Source organism: Salvelinus namaycush, unplaced genomic scaffold (genome assembly GCF_016432855.1).
Source record: "Salvelinus namaycush isolate Seneca unplaced genomic scaffold, SaNama_1.0 Scaffold165, whole genome shotgun sequence".
NCBI lineage: Eukaryota > Metazoa > Chordata > Actinopteri > Salmoniformes > Salmonidae > Salvelinus > Salvelinus namaycush.
Genome location: NW_024058397.1, coordinates 300001 through 310704, shown reverse-complemented (window position 1 = coordinate 310704; position 10704 = coordinate 300001). Strand labels below are relative to the sequence as shown.

Sequence of the window (10704 nt, the reverse complement as noted above, 5' to 3'; positions counted from 1 at the left end):
TGATGGTTCACCTGATAGAGTCTAGGATGTGTGTAGTCTACATGTGATGGTTCACCTGATAGAGTCTAGGATGTGTGTAGTCTACATGTGATGGCTCACCTGATAGAGTCTAGGATGTGTGTAGTCTACATGTGATGGTTCACCTGATAGAGTCTAGGATGTGTGTAGTCTACATGTGATGGTTCACCTGATAGAGTCTAGGATGTGTGTAGTCTACATGTGATGGTTCACCTGATAGAGTCTAGGATGTGTGTAGTCTACATGTGATGGTTCACCTGATAGAGTCTAGGATGTGTGTAGTCTACATGTGATGGTTCACCTGATAGAGTCTAGGATGTGTGTAGTCTACATGTGATGGTTCACCTGATAGTGTCTAGGATGTGTGTAGTCTACATGTGATGGTTCACCTGATAGAGTCTAGGATGTGTGTAGTCTACATGTGATGGTTCACCTGATAGAGTCTATGATGTGTGTAGTCTACATGTGATGGTTCACCTGATAGAGTCTAGGATGTGTGTAGTCTACATGTGATGGTTCACCTGATAGAGTCTAGGATGTGTGTAGTCTACATGTGATGGTTGTTCATACAAGAGACCACAGGAAACTTCTTTGATCAGAGGTTAGTTTGTTTAATAAGGATTGCAACCCGGAGTTTACACTTACAGCAATTTGCAAGCAAGACACTCAGTTCAAAATATGGTGTTTTCCTTTTTTATCCCCTACTGAGGATCACCCTGCCCAGGGTGATGTCCCTTAACTTTAATACCATATAAGCTCATCATTAATAGTTGCTAATACAAAGATGTCTCTGCAAGGTGGATTTCAGCTCATTGTTAATTGCAGTTAGTTTCTCAATCCTTCTTCCTCCTATTGCAGAAGTAAGACTGGAACATAGTATCAACAGGAACTGAAAGTATAGTTTCAACACAAAGACATTTGACTTTTGTACAGTTGACCTCTTCATGCACTTACAAAGTGTCTACCACTGATTCTTAATCTCAAGCAAAACATCAATCGTTGTACTTTTGTCATTACAGGTGTTCCAATAATGTACAGATATTATAACATTCCATTCATGGTTCACCTGATAGAGTCTAGGATATGTGTAATCAAATCAAACTATTTGTCACGTGCTGAATACAACAAGTGTAGACTTTACCGTGAAATGCTGACTTACAAGCCCTGAACCAACAATGCAGTTCAAGAAGAGTTGAAGAAAATATTTAACAAATAAACTAAAGCAAAAAAGAATAAAAAGGAACACAATAACATAACAATAATGTGGCTATATACAGGGGGTACCGGTACTGAGTCAGTGTGCGGGGGCACAGGTTAGTCAAGGTAATTTGTACATGTAGGTAGGGGTGAAGTGACTATGCATAGATAATAACAGCGAGTAGCAGCAGTGTAAAAAAACAAATGGAGTGTGGGGGGGGGGGGGGGGGGGGTCAATGTAATAGTCTGGTGGCCATTTGATTAATTGTTCAGCAGACTTATGACTTGGGGGTAGAATCTGTTAAGGAGCCTTTTGGTCCTAGACTTGTCGTCTACATGTGTTGGTTCACCTGACAATTTGTGATTTGCTCTTTCAGCAATATTTTATTCATAACTTCCTCAGTGTGGTGTGATAACATCACATGTTGTGAGAGTCTCCTTTTCCCCGGCTGAGCTGAGATGGAAGTGAGTCTGAGTAAGTTCCGAACTATTCTTGATTTCCTTACTTCGTAAAACTAAACGTTGATAAATCATAAAATATCCTGTTGTAGTGCATGTTGACACTCACCTGTGTATTCCTGTTAATTTCAATAACTAGTAGGCAACACTTTCTTGGTTGATTATATCATTAAAATACACATTCATAAATATATTTCTATATTTCTTAATTTTATTGTTTTACTTTTAGATTTGTGTCTATTGTTGTGAATTGTTAGATACTACTGCACTGTTGGAGTTAGGAACACCTGCAATAACATCTGCTAAATATGTGTATGTGACCATTACAATGTGATTTGATTTTAAACATAATAATGAATAACTTAGGAATAATTAAGTAACATTATAAACTGTGTGGTTCGAGCCCTGAATGCTGATTGGCTGAAAGCCGTTGTATATCAGACCGTATACCACGGGTATGACAAAACATGTATTTTTACTGCTCCAATTACGTTGGTAACCCGTTCATAATAGCAATAAGGCTCCTCAGGGGTTTGTGGTATATGGTCGATATACCACGGCTAACTCTGCGTTGCGTTGTGCATAAGAACAGCCATTAGCTGTGGTATATTTGCCATATACCACACCCCCTTGGGCCTTTTTGCTTAAATAACCCATGAAATATAAAACTGCTGTATAGATTCTGGTCTTAACGAGTAATGATCACGTGATAATGGGTAGTTGTTTGGAATTGACAGTGATTTGTAGATAGTGTGTCTATGTACCAGTGCCTTGCTCAGGCCAGACTCTAATGTGGAGAATGTTACATAACAGAACAAAAGTCCAATGACTACATTTCCCACCTCATCAGCCAGGCTCACTAGGGAGAAGCCAGAGGAGTATCAGAAAAGGACCATGGGAGATAGAGTCCAGAGCCAAATGCAGGCATGCTACCAAAATGAACTGGTCAGAACTGCACAGAGCACCGCTGTTTTCCAGAATCCTACAGTGGGTGAGTGACTCAACATTAAACAACATACTACATTCTATATTGTCCACCTCAGATCAGTGTCTGGGGGCTACTTCATCTTTCTCCAACCTATCCAATCCTGTCAGGCCCTACTTATAGGACTAAAACACCAAGGCTGACCTCAGATCAGTGTATAGGGGCAACTTCATCTTTCTCCATAAATAGAAATATCTCCTTTTCAGTCTTTTAGTGAAAGCTCTCCACCTAGCGGTGATTTGTGAAATACGTTGAATAAATAATCTGTGCCATTTACTTAATTATACTTATTCACAATAGTTAAAATACAGTAAAATACAGAACAATATAGTATTTATGAGGTTATTTTTCATACACTTTCCTCAAAGAACATAGATCTCTTCCACCTTGGTGACTGTTTTCCCCTGTGAGTAAAGAGGGGTGTGTCTTTCTCTTGGCAGTGCGGACCAATGAGGTGGAGGAGAGGGAGCGCTACAGATACCAGTGGAGGAAGGAGGACAGGCAGAGAATCGTCGGTGACAGATTGGAGCTCTTCGTCGCCATAGTGACGGGGATGTTGATGGGAGTTCTGACAGGTGGTTTTGGGGGTGTTGTCATGGGAGGGTTGACAGGGGCGGTGATATGGTTTACAACAGGACTGGTCAGGAACTGGTGGAGCCCCTGATTCACTGGGAGACACCATGTGTAGTGCATGGATCTACTTTTATACAGACAGACACCATGTGTAGTGCATGGATCTACTTTTATACAGACAGACACCATGTGTAGGCTATGGATCTACTTTTATACAGACAGACACCATGTGTAGGCTATGGATCTACTTTTATACAGACAGACACCATGTGTAGATCTACTTTTATACAGACAGACACCATGTGTAGATCTACTTTTATACAGACAGACACCATGTGTAGATCTACTTTTATACAGACAGACACCATGTGTAGATCTACTTTTATACAGACATTTTGGAGGATAAAACATTTTGAACATGTATAGATAGAAGGGCTTAAGTGGTGGGTCTTGTTTCTTGATGCAATTATCAAACTTTAATTATGAATAATTTGGAAGTGAATAAAATCCCAATAAAGAGAGAAATTAAACAGAGAATATATTGATTATTTTAAAGAGAGATGAAACTCTCATATTCATCACCAGTGCTAACCTACTTCTGTGAAGTCAGTCCTGATATGGGTCTGAACCTGTTAGTCATGAAGGGATTAAAACAGAGATTCATCCAGAAATATCTTTCCCTGATTTTCATCTGACCAAGAATTCAGATATTGTGTGACAGTAGTTATGGCCAGGCCAATGAAAGACCTTCATCCTACCCTGTAAAATCCTTACAAATAACAGCAACAAGAACTAATGACTAGATCACCATATATACATTATCAAATCATCGTTTATGTAAAAGACATAGTGATCCCACTAGAACCCCGATCCAGTGACTGTCAACCCAACACATTCTGGCTAAGATCACATCCCGTATCCAGAAAGCATCTCAGAGTAGGAGAACTGATCTAGGATCTGTCCATATATTCATTATGATCTAAAAGTCCAATCTGATGCTAGATCAGCATTCCTACAGGCCCTGGTCACTACTAATCTCAACTATGTTGTTACTGCTGTTGGCTCAATCTGTCATGGAATCAGTAAACCCTGCTCTCATATCTGTCATGGAATCAGTAAACCCTGCTCTCATATCTGTCATGGAATCAGTAAACCCTGCTTTCATATCTGTCATGGAATCAGTAAACCCTGCTCTCATATCTGTCATGGAATCAGTAAACCTTGCTCTCATATCTGTCATGGAATCAGTAAACCCTGCTCTCATATCTGTCATGGAATCAGTAAACCTTGCACTCATATCTGTCATGGAATCAGTAAACCCTGCTCATGTTAACACACATATTTGGCCTAGATTTGGTCATTTAAATTATATTTATGATTGCTCTTCTGCTGTTCTACATGTAAGTCATTTAGCAGACGCTCTAATCCAGTGTGAACCACAGGAGCAATTAGGGTTACGTGCCCAAGAGCATTTTGACAGATGTTTCAGCTCGGGATTCAAACCAGCAACCTCTGGGTTATTGGCCCAACATTCTTAACCGCTAGTCTACCTCCCCTGAAAGAGGCCTCCACTAAAGTATTAGAACTGACTGTATAAAATGTCATTGCATTTTACAGGCCTGGCAGATGATGTTGAAAATACATTTCAAATAGTCTGTTATCAGTAGTGATGAAGCTTGTTGAGTTATAGGAGTTGAATGGTGCCCCCTGCTGTATGTTGATGGGATTACATGAACTTTGAACCAATCCCCAACCTTCCTTCTATTCAACTGTTCTACTTTCAAACGTTGTATCCACAAGTGTTATTTCATAATGATTTCCACCATACTGTTGATTTATTTGAACACACTCTGATGCGTGGAATGGAATGCTGTGGCCTTATGGAATGTTGTGACCTTATGGAATGCTGTGACCTTATGGAATGCTGTGACCTTATGGAATGCTGTGACCTTATGGAATGCTGTGACCTTATGGAATGCTGTGACCTTATGGAATGCTGTGACCTTATGCATCATTTTAACTGTATGTCCTTTTAACTTGCAGTGATGAAACTTGATGATTCAAGCCAAATAGGTAGTCTACTGCAGCCTGGAGCATGTGGCCACTGGTTGAATATACGTTGTTTCCACGTCATTTCAAGCAAAAAAATATATGTGATGACATTTAATCAACGTGGATAACCAAAAAGTCATCAACGTGATGGCATTCTTCACCCAACTTTTAACTTAAATTCAATGACATGGTGACATTTGTTGTTGATTTTATGTTGAATTCATGGTTAGTTGACAACTCAACCAAATGTAAATCAAAGCTAAACGGTGAACTGACGTCTGTGCCCAGCGGGTGATGACGATGCAAAGCATTTACAGTTTTTTACAATCACTTTGGCACTAATGTCGGAACCTTGATGTCATTTTTCAAAACTCTAGACACAAAACTCACAACCGATGATCAAAATGCAAAACAATTTTTCCAATTGCTTGAATACAGTACACATAAAGCTAAGATCATTTGTTCATTGAACTAAAATCACCTGTTCAAAATGACAGAACTTAACATCAAAGTACTACCATTTCAAAATGCAATTCACACATTCCATCTGAAATGACTGTATTCATTTCATTACAATGATCTAACTATCAATTGATACAACTGCTCAAAATGATAAGTAACTGTTGCGTTACTCTTAATGCATAGTTTTATGGAAACTGACTAACAATATTCCATGTTTAGATCATGAAAGTTTCAGGATAACAAGATCCATTGACACCAATTACCGTGGAACATGAACCAATTGGACTACATTATCTATGGATGTAATATTTCATCATCATTCTTTATCAGACACTGTTTCTATGGTCCCATGGACCACTTTTCCAGACCATGTTTTCAGATTTGACATTACTGTATATTCACCGGCCACTTTATTAGGTACACCTATCTAGTAGTGGGTAGGACCCCCTTTTGCCTCCACAACAGCCTGAATTATTCACGGTGTTGTACGTTAAGAGACGCAAATTCTGCACACCACTGTTTTAAACAGCTGTTATTTGAGCGTTTGTGGCCTTTCTCTTAGCTTGAATGAGTCTGGACATTCTCCTCTGACCTCTCTCATTAACAAGGTGTTTTTGCCCACAGAACTGCCGCTCACTGAATGTGTTTTGTTTATCGCACCATTCTCTGTAAACTCTAGAGATTGTAGTGCGTAAAAATCCCAGGAAGGCAGCTGTTTCTGAGATGCTGGAATCACCATGTGTGGCATCAACAATCATACCACGGTCAAAGTTGCTTAGATTACGCATCTTGCCTGTTCTAATGTTTGGTCGAACAACATCTAAAGCTCTCTACTCTATATACTCTATATATTGAGTTGCAGGCAGCCACATGATTCGCTGTTCGAATGTAACCTTCCTTGATGAGCTAAATCAGGTCTGTAGAGCTGATGGCGTGACCTATGTCATTGTGTGGGATAATGTCAGGTTCCACCATGCTCAAATGGTGCAAGCATGGTTTCAGGCCCAACCACAATTTACCACCCTGTACTTACCCCCATACTCTCCTTAAACCGATTGAGGAATATTTCTCCACATGGAGGTGGAAGGTATACGATAGGCGCCACCCTTCTCCAGGCCATGGATGACGCATGCAATGACATCACGGCAGACCAGTGTCAGGCCTGGATTGGCCCGAAGATTCTTCCCAAGATGTTTGGCTAATGAAAACATCCATTGTGATGTGGATGAGAACCTGTGGCCAAATCCACAAGACGGGGTTGAGGGAAATATAGAAGTACAGTAATCAACCTGTGTTTTGGTTTTTACAGTAAGACAGGTGAGGAACACTGCAGTTGACCTTTAACTGGTTTTTATTTTTTTGTAGCTAATTATTTTTGCTTTGATTCAAAGAAACGTATGTTGTGATTTTATTGTATTTCATCAATAAATTTCAGACTTTGTTCAATGATTCCACTGTGTCTGTAGTATTCTCTCTACTAGTCCTATTACAGTGACGTATTTACGTGTAGGACCATAATGAAACATGTATCACATATTTTGTACTACAATATTTAATGATTGTACGAACAACTACACAGTGTAACTATCGGTATCTTGTGTGTGGGTGATCTAAATGAATGGTCCTATGGTATATCATGATACATTAGTTATTTGAACCAATGATTCTGCAAGTGCAAGGTTTCTTTAAAGATATGAATGCACAATGCAATGTTTTGAACATTGGACAGCCTGTGTTAGAAGTAATGACCGTTTTGAGTTTTGTGTCTAGAGTTTTGAAAAATGGTTCACATGGTTCTGAAATTAGTGCCAAAATGATAGTTAAAAACTGTAACCTTTGGGCGGTCACAACATGTTTTAATGATATAACTTTCCCTGTTTCCTAACATCTCCATCATATACTACTGTTCCAACATCATCATGGGTCGAAGAAATGAATGTGTCAATTGTATTGAGAGCTGTCTTTCATTGATTGATTGTGTGTGTGTGGGTGTGGGTGCATGTATGTGTGTATGTGTGTGTATATACAGTATGTATGTGGGTGTATGTATGTATGTATATGTGTGTGTGGGTGTGTGTGTGTATGAATGTATGTATGGGGGGGGGTGGGTATATGTGTATGCGTGTGTCTGGGTGTACAGTATGTGTGTGTGTGTGCACAGTATGTGTGTGTGTGTGTCTTTATGTGTGTGTGTGTGTCTTTCATTGACCTCCATTCTAAACTCATTCTCCAAAACACGTCAAAAAGGGAGACATTTACTAAGTCTGAATCGGCTCCATGATGCAATTATGAGTTTCACTATTCAAGAATTAATGGCTATATAACTAATATGTTTTGATGTTGAGGTACCATTCCCAGCCCCTTTAACCCCAGGTTAACACTAAGGTTTCTAATGTTACCACAAAGCACAGATGATTCATCAGGGCCATCACTGCTGAACTTTGTCTCACGAAGGCTCAACACCCGTTGAATATGGCCGGTGTCAGTAAACGTTGGCAAAAAAACGTAATTAAATTGTTACAGGAACACAGTTGCAGTCGCCAACGCTCTTGATAACATAAAGACAGCCTAACCAGCTCTGCTAGGGCGAGTAAAATGGTCAGTGAGCTGTTCTCTCATTATGTGTCTGGAAGTAGCTGGCAAGCTAGCCAACGTTAGCTTGGGTGCTTGACTGCTGTTAGGTCGGAATGATCAAATCATCCCTTCTCCTCGGCCAGAGTGTCCGGCGTGCGCTCTGAACGCTCCGAGAGCGAAACGCTCTGAATTTATGAAGGGACAATCTGACAACACTCTGAGTTTATGAAGGGACAATCTGACAACACTCTGAGTTTATGAAGGGACAATCTGACAACACTCTGAGTTTATGAAGGGACAATCTGACAACACTCTGAGTTTATGAAGAGACAATCTGATAACACTCTGAGTTTATGAAGGGACAATCTGACAACGCTCTGAGTTTATGAAGGGACAATCTGACAACACTCTGAGTTTATGAAGGGACAATCTGACAACACTCTGAGTTTATGAAGGGACAATCTGACAACGCTCTGAGTTTACGAAGGGACAATCTGACAACGCTCTGAGTTTACGAAGGGACAATCTGACAACTCTCTGAGTTTACGAAGAGACAATCTGACAACGCTCTGAGTTTATAAAGGGACAATCTGACAACGCTCTGAGTTTATAAAGGGACAATCTGACAACGCTCTGAGTTTATAAAGGGACAATCTGACAACGCTCTGAGTTTACGAAGGGACAATCTGACAACTCTCTGAGTTTACGAAGAGACAATCTGACAACGCTCTGAGTTTACAAAGGGACAATCTGACAACGCTCTGAGTTTATAAAGGGACAATCTGACAACGCTCTGAGTTTATAAAGGGACAATCTGACAACGCTCTGAGTTTATAAAGGGACAATCTGACAACGCTCTGAGTTTATAAAGGGACAATCTGACAACGCTCTGAGTTTATAAAGGGACAATCTGACAACGCTCTGAGTTTATAAAGGGACAATCTGACAACGCTCTGAGTTTATGAATGCCCAGAAAACACTGGCACTCCAGATTAAATTTACGAACACAACCATAGTATAAACCAGCCTTTAGTCTTGAAATCTTTGTTTGTTTAGTACAAGGTCTCACATGTGAGTCCTTAAAGAGATAGGTGGGGTTAAAGTTTAATAGGCTGTGAACGATTCTGAATGGGTGTAGACAAAGAGGAGCTTTCCAGTATGTGCACCAAAACATTCAAGGGCCATTTTCTCAAAAGTGATTTTACAAGTTTATCAACTTTGAAAGCAGGATTACTTTCCCATTGTCCCTCAAATGCAGTGTATGATATAGTATTTTCTAGCTCTGAGTCTCTACCTTTATCCAATGTAAAAAACATAATTTCATTTTTATTTTTATTTTTTACATAAGATCGAGCCGGTCGGTCATATATCGCTAATATTTTGGTTTATGTACCAATCACAGACTGCCCCTTTAACACCAGAATAACACTAAAGTCACCACAAAGCACAGATGATTCATCAGGGCCATCACTGCTGTGTGCCGACTTCCCCCAATTAGACACTGGCATGGCAGGAATGTATGTAACCATGTACAGTACTCTGCCCTTCTTCAGGTACAGGTCGCTATAGTTATAGGAAAAACACCTCATCTGCATAACTCCTCCTCTTCTTTTCTAGTCTGTGATTTCCAGGAATCGCTGTTCTGCTGTCATAGAGAGAGAGAGATGTGAGATGCCAAGCAGCAACACCTTTGTGTATTGTGTATAATACATTTGTTACCTCAGCAGTCCAAGACGGGCAATAATCAGATTCTACAGCGGAACTTGCTGGACTTTTTTCATCTATTCTCATCTGACCACAAGACAAGATGCCGGCAACATGCAGCAAAGGTACGTGTTAGTTTGTAGTTCACTTAAGTGTTGCCTTTGAATAAACAAAAAAAACTATATTGAGGTTATGTTTTGGCCTGTTCATACCTGTCACATTGCCTTACAGTATTGTGTGTCTACTGATCATTCAGGAGGTTTGATGACATAACATGCTTTATGTCCTTTGATAAACTGGTCCCACAACAGATTCCACCAACATGAGGATAGTTCTGCTGGGTACGCCTGGAGCAGGGAAGAGTGCAACAGGAAACACCATCCTGGGGAGAGAGGTGTTTAGAGAGGAGACTGGAGCAGGGAAGAGTGTGTTGGGGAAAAGAGAGGTGGAGGGGAGGAGCATCACTGTGATTGACACTCCTGGTATTTACAGCACAACACTGACTGAAGAACAACTGAATGAGGAAATGAGAAGGTGCATCTCTCTCACTTCTCCGGGCCCCCATGTGTTCCTTCTGGTTATCAGGCTGGAGAGATTCACACAGGAAGACAGGAATACTTTGTCATGGATCCAGAAAAACTTTGGCGAGGAGGCCTTGAGTTACACCATGGTGTTATTCA

The 10704-nt window shown here is 40.3% G+C and overlaps 1 protein-coding gene across 1 annotated transcript in view; it reads left to right on the top strand.

Moving 5' to 3' along the window:
- The first annotated feature begins 10127 nt into the window (after nt 1–10127).
- LOC120037244 (GTPase IMAP family member 4-like) overlaps nt 10128–10704 on the top strand; it is a 40989-nt gene continuing 40412 nt past the window's right edge. The window contains exons 1-2 of the mRNA XM_038983417.1: nt 10128–10149; nt 10336–10704. The exon at nt 10336–10704 is cut by the window's right edge and continues 334 nt beyond it. Of these exons, the coding sequence (XP_038839345.1) occupies nt 10128–10149; nt 10336–10704 (391 nt within the window). The remainder of the gene's footprint in view (nt 10150–10335) is intronic.